General features: G+C 34.6%; 1 protein-coding gene across 1 annotated transcript; it reads left to right on the forward strand.

Moving 5' to 3' along the window:
- The first annotated feature begins 685 nt into the window (after positions 1-685).
- Positions 686-1,872, forward strand: LOC145642929 (non-specific lipid transfer protein GPI-anchored 30-like). The gene is made up of 2 exons (XM_081694088.1): positions 686-1,178; positions 1,463-1,872. The coding sequence occupies exons 1-2, from the start codon at positions 854-856 to the stop codon at positions 1,564-1,566; spliced, it is 429 nt and encodes a 142-aa protein (XP_081550214.1). The 5' UTR covers positions 686-853; the 3' UTR covers positions 1,567-1,872.
- The last annotated feature ends 4,142 nt before the right edge of the window (positions 1,873-6,014 follow it).

Below are 6,014 nucleotides of genomic sequence, written 5' to 3' on the forward strand. Positions count from 1 at the left end.
TTTTTTTTTTTTTTTTTTTTTTTTTTTTTTGATGCAAATCAAGAATACCTATCTTAATATACTGCTTTTGTGTTTGTTTTAGAATTCTTTAGTTTCACTGCTATAATTGTTGTTGTTGTTTTTTTTTTTTTTTTTTTTTTTTTTCTATGAGCAACAATTATAGTTGGGCACTATTGTAGATCTTTATAAGTTTGCTGGATGGGTCAATGTGTTGGGACATCTAGTTTTGCAATCAAGGCCTGTATTGGATCATTCGGGTCAATTTAGTCGTGTCTGTTTGACTAGTATGTATGTAAACACGGTTATTCTGAAGAAAGACCAACATTTTGATTATCAGTTCAGGTAATCTGGTTGACGAACAAATAATCAAGTATATGTCCCAAAGGAGTTCAAACCGAGATTTGGGATTGAAACCAGTGTCAACATTTTCTACCTAAGCACCAAAAAAAGAATAAGAAAAAAAGGGAAAAAATATAGATGTCTTATTCAGTGGCTTAATCTCCTTACAGCAGCAGTAATCAAATAACTAGGCACCTTATGAGGTAAGCAACCTTATGAAAACAGGGGGTTGTTGAGCAGCTAAATCTGCATTTTGAATATTCGGTCTTTAGCTTTACCTCCAAAATGGAACACAAATTTTTCCTCTATTTTAATGATGTCAACCCTTACCTGTTACATCTTGTTAACCAGTAAATTACTCAAAATAATCGATAAAAGTTTGATCAACAACCTTAAACATACTACACTCAATATATACATTCATCTCGACACACCACTTTCACAACAGATCACATACTTGCGAAGTATTAAGTAAACTTTCTTTTTACAAAGGCAGAAAACTCATCAATCAAGAATGGAACATAAAGCTAGCCCTTTGGTTTTTCTAGTAGTACTAGTGATCCTGGCTAGTAATATTCCATCATTGACAGCTCAAGGTGGATCGTCGTGTGTAAACAGCCTAACCCCTTGCATGAACTACTTGAACAGCACTCGTGGTCCACCCAGGTCTTGCTGTGACCCTTTGAAAGAAGTTATTCAGACTAACCAACAGTGCTTGTGCAGTATGATAAGCACCCAAGGTACTTTCCAAGCTCAGCTCCTAGGCATTAATATATCTCAGGTTGAGATGTTACCCGAAAGATGTGGGCTTCGTGTTAACCCGATTGCCTGCCTTAAAGGTACTTCTAAATCCTCCTCAGTATACTTATGATGTTATTTTCATATGATGTTCCTTTTTTATGTTGTGATTTTGATAGTTTTTATCTATTAATAACCTTTTTGCGGTTTTCCAAAATAAATTTTACTTGAAAAATAATTATTGTAGTTGATTTATTACCTTTTTTCTAGTCCGGAATTATATGTGTTTATTACTCAGTACCAAGTATTGATAATTCCTGTATAAACTGGGAAGTGAGTTCAAATGTATTGATATATGATGTGTTATTTTTGGGTGTTTTTATAGGTGTATCAGGCTCAAGAAACTCTGTTCAAAACTCTGCAATTAACTCATTCCCATCTTTTATACCGGTAATTTTAGGAGTGTTATTGATGATAATTGTAATTTAGATCAAATATTTATTTATTCTATGTATGACATTGTGAAAAGTTTGTACGTACACACTGATACAAAGTATATTGTATTCAGCTACTTATTTTCTGGTCCAAATTTGTTAACTTCGATGTTTTTTTTTTTCTTTTTTTTTTTTTTCTATATTGTAACATTATTATTGTTAGTTTGTTACGTAGTATATTGTTTTGGATATTGTAGTGTTATCATTGTTATATTGCTTTGGATATTGTAATGTTATCATAATTAAACGCATTTGGATGTTGATAAACTATTTTTTTCATAAATTTACAATAGTGTGAAGTAGTTAAACAATTAACAAAAACTTTTGTATGCCCGTGGTTGACAATAATTTTATTGTACATCAAACATTTTGCGAAAAGTGATCATTTTTTTGTACAAAAGTGACCCTTTTTCTTTTACAAAAGTGACCCATATTTCACAAAAAGCGACCTTTTTTTTCACAAGAGTGACCCCTTTTCACAAAAGTGACCCCCTTTTTTCACAAAAGTGACCCTTTTTTTCACAAAAGTAATTAAGTTACATATGCAAAACAGGGTACTTCGTATCAAAATCAACAAAAATAAACACAAAATTAGCAATAGTCATGAAAAAACACTACAATCCCACTCAAACAAATCAATTATAGAGATCATCTTCAGTTCCATGCATCCTCATCGTCATCATCAATCAACTCACATTCATCTCCATTAAATCAAATTCAAACTTTTCATTCTTCCAAATTTTCAGCAAAAATCAATCAAATTCAATAAATTTCACAAAGATCTTCAAATTCAGCAAATAATTTATCATTTTCAAAAAAAAAAAAAAAAAAAAAATTGCTATACCTAGACGATGGAGCAGATGTGGAATCGTCGCCATTATCGTCGGAAGAAGAAGATGTAGAAAGATTAATTAAGACGTTTGTTGGTTGCCATTGCAGATATTACAGCATTATAGAGAGAGAAAGAGAGGGAAATAGAGCGGAATGAACGGAAGATGAAGAAAGTTTTTAGTGCGAGCATGCCGATTTACAATAATGATATTGTACATCGGATTTTAATAAATTTTTGTGAACAATTAATTAGTGGTTTCAACACTCGGGTGTTCTATGCACATTATGGTAAAAAAAAATAAAAATAAAAATAAAAATAAATTGATTTAGTTCTCTAAGCTTTTCATTTCAACGAAATTAGTGAGTAGATTTGTAGCTAGGGGTGTGGCGAATCCTAATAATTAATTTAAAATAAATTGGGATAAAATTGATAATGATTGTGTTATTAATTGGCGGTGGTTTATTCTCTAGCATGAATAGGATATTAAACAACCAATGGTTGTTAGTGTCATGGCTCGTTGATTATACCATGAGAATGTGGACTAGAATTAGCATATTTGACTGCAATTGGGTTCAATATCTGTTGGAATTTCAAGTGTTGTTTGGTTGATGTGGGAATTTAATTCCCATAGAAATTTATAATTCATGAGAAGTTAATTCCTTAATAAAATTCCAAGGAATTTCTTGCCTGAAATAATCCGACCTTTGGCTCATTTGCCCAAAATAATCCCACCTTTCGATTATTTTGAAATAATCCGACTTTTAATGTCAATCCACTTTAAATGGTCCTAATCGGTTACCTAACTTGTTATAACAATTTAGATGACATGTGTCGGCCTATGATTGGCCAAAAAAAGTTAAAAATTAAGTTAAATTTTCTTAAAGAAAAAAGTTTTAAAAAATTAATTATTGAAAAAACCATCAGCCACCTCCGCCCATCCCCGCCGGCCAATCTGCCTATCTCCCCAACCGCCGCGGATCCGGCCGTCGGTGATCACTTCCCCAGCGCCATCGCCCTCTAACCCCCGGCACCGTCGTCCTCTCCCTCAAACCACCAATCCCTTCCCTCTCCCACGAAATCCTACTTAAATTACCCCCACCGTCGAAATCCCCTTTCCCATCCCGATCTCGGCCCCCCTTCTTCCCCAATCCTGATACCGGTTTCCCTCCCCTTCCCTCGCCTCTAGTCCATTCTTCCTCACCTTCCCCTGCCTCTAGTTCGTCCTCCCTCACCTTCCCCCACCTAGATTTCGGGTGTGAATTGTAGAGCGAACAAACCCACAATAGCGACGACGTTATGGTGGCTGGGGCTGCAAATCAACTATGGTGGTTGAGGCTGCAATTCGACGGCAGTGGCTAGCTCTTCAATTCGCCGATGGCTGGGCTGCAATTTGGCGGTGGTTGGGGCTGCAATTCACTGGTGGCTGGGGAAGGTTGTTTATTTTTTTAATTCAATTGTTTTAATTTAAGATTTTAGACAAATCATAGAGTGACACTTTGTAGTTTCAACAAAAAAAAAGGAAAATTTGTTAAGTATAAGCAAACCTTTGCTCGGTCTTCCCAAAATAAGTAAACCTTTGCTCGGTGTTCCCAAAATAAGCAAACATTTTGATTAACCCAGAGTAAGTTGACCTTTATAAGGTATTTTCTCTAAATAAGTCACGACCGGTTTCTTTTAAGTGTAACCGGTTGTTTGGATTGCTTATGCTGCATGTCATTGTGTAGTTCGTCAATTTTTTAAAATTTAATTAAATTTATTATTTTAATTAATTTTTCAAATAAAAAAAAATAATTAAAAAAAACACTTTTTCAAGATAAAAATAAACCCTTAATTTTTTAGATACCCCCCACTACTAAAGCTAGCACCCCTCTTTGCCCTTATCTCGTCGGCCATCGTCGAACCACCATGAGCATGAAATACCTCCACCTCCCATCCCCACTACGATATCACCATCCCTCCTACCTCCACCCTCAAAATTCTCACCGAATCTACTATCCTTTGCTTTTCCCATCACCAAAAATCGCATCACATCTCCATAATCGAAGTCGCAAATTTGCATAATGTAGGGAATATTTCAAGCATTAAACCCCTAACTTGAACCCTACTGTGATCATACACTAAAGTACGGTGGCGTCTAAAAGGGAAGAAGATAGAGCAAAAGAGTTGCCAACAAGTTTTAGGAACTTGTAAACCGTTCACAGGGTGAAGGTTACACCCCTTAACGATCCAAGAGATCGTCAACTCCATAAGGTCTAGAACCAAATAAGGGTTCAGGGATGAAGGTACAAATCCAACCTAAAAGAGATTGAACCTGCCCTAATAATAGGCCTCTACTTTATTCAGATCGTATTCATGTGCGCTTTTTAATTAACATGCAATCAATAGGTTAACCCTAAACCTGTTTAATCTATGTTGGTTGAATATTAATGCACAAATAAATCTATTATTGGCGATCACTTGAATTATAATCATATTAACCCTAACAAGATTATTAAATATCTTATTAAGCATGATTACAAGTACCAAAATTCCCTTTAAACATGCATAAAAAGGCGTGATCAAGCAATAACAATAAATATAATATCAAGCAACATAATAATAATCATAATAAATATCATGAATAATAATATCATAATAAATATAAATAATCATCATCAAAATAATAATAATTATCATCATAAATCATAACAATTATAATCATAATCATATTCATGTTAATATTAAAGCATAATAAAAATAGCAAGATCCTAGGCATGATACTAACAAGATTAATAACAAACCCTAGCATGTCACTAAGCAATAAAAATCAAAGCTTTAGCCCTAACATGATACTAACAATCATAAATATTAGGAAGAACATAAAAGGCATCGTAACAATCATATTTAATATTAAAGTTACCCTAGACATGATACTAGGAATATTATAAGAACAATGTAAACATGATTTCTACATCATATCAACAAATCAATTAAAGCACTTACTTTGATGCTTCGTACCTCTTTCTAATAACAAAATACACACGTTAGTAACTTCAAGGAAAATAATAAACAAACAATTAAACTAAATAATTGAAATAGAGATTTGGGACCAAACCCTCAGAAATTAAACCTTTCACGTCTAGAGCGAAGGCAACTTCGAATATGGCTAGGTGTATCTAAGTCTTGCGAATGCGGAATTTTGTATTTGAGAAAAGGCTAGTTTAGAAAAAAAGAGAGAGAGAGAGAGAGAGAGAATAATCAAGAAAATCTTGATGAGAGTTGGTGAATAATTAAGAGAGAATTAAAGAATTAATGATTGCGAATGAAAACTGATTGTAGGTGAGAATTCGTGAGAATTGGTGAATGAAAACGGAGTTTTTAATACGTAATTTATAGAGAAATCAGCCAAAAAAATAAAATATCAAAACAGAGCACTTGGCGCACGCAAAACGAGGTTGGCGCACGCAAAACGAGGTTGGCGCACGCAAAACAGAGCTGACGCCAACCCTGGCTAATTGGCGCCAGGCGCCAATGGCTAGCACCAGGCGGCAATGGCTGGCACCAGGCGGCAATGGCTGGCACCAGGCGCCAATGCCTGGAGTCAGGCGCCAAGCCTGTTTTTAACTCGTTTT

This window comes from Chenopodium album, chromosome 1 (assembly GCF_948465745.1).
Source record: "Chenopodium album chromosome 1, dcCheAlbu1.1, whole genome shotgun sequence".
In the NCBI taxonomy this organism is placed as follows: domain Eukaryota; kingdom Viridiplantae; phylum Streptophyta; class Magnoliopsida; order Caryophyllales; family Amaranthaceae; genus Chenopodium; species Chenopodium album.

Bases quoted from the DNA above. Each gene is read 5' to 3' on its own strand.
- LOC145642929 (XM_081694088.1), top strand. From the start codon at position 854: ATGGAACATAAAGCTAGCCCTTTGGTTTTTCTAGTAGTACTAGTGATC. The intron at 1,179-1,462 runs GTACTTCTAAAT...GTGTTTTTATAG, and splicing joins CCCGATTGCCTGCCTTAAAG to GTGTATCAGGCTCAAGAAAC.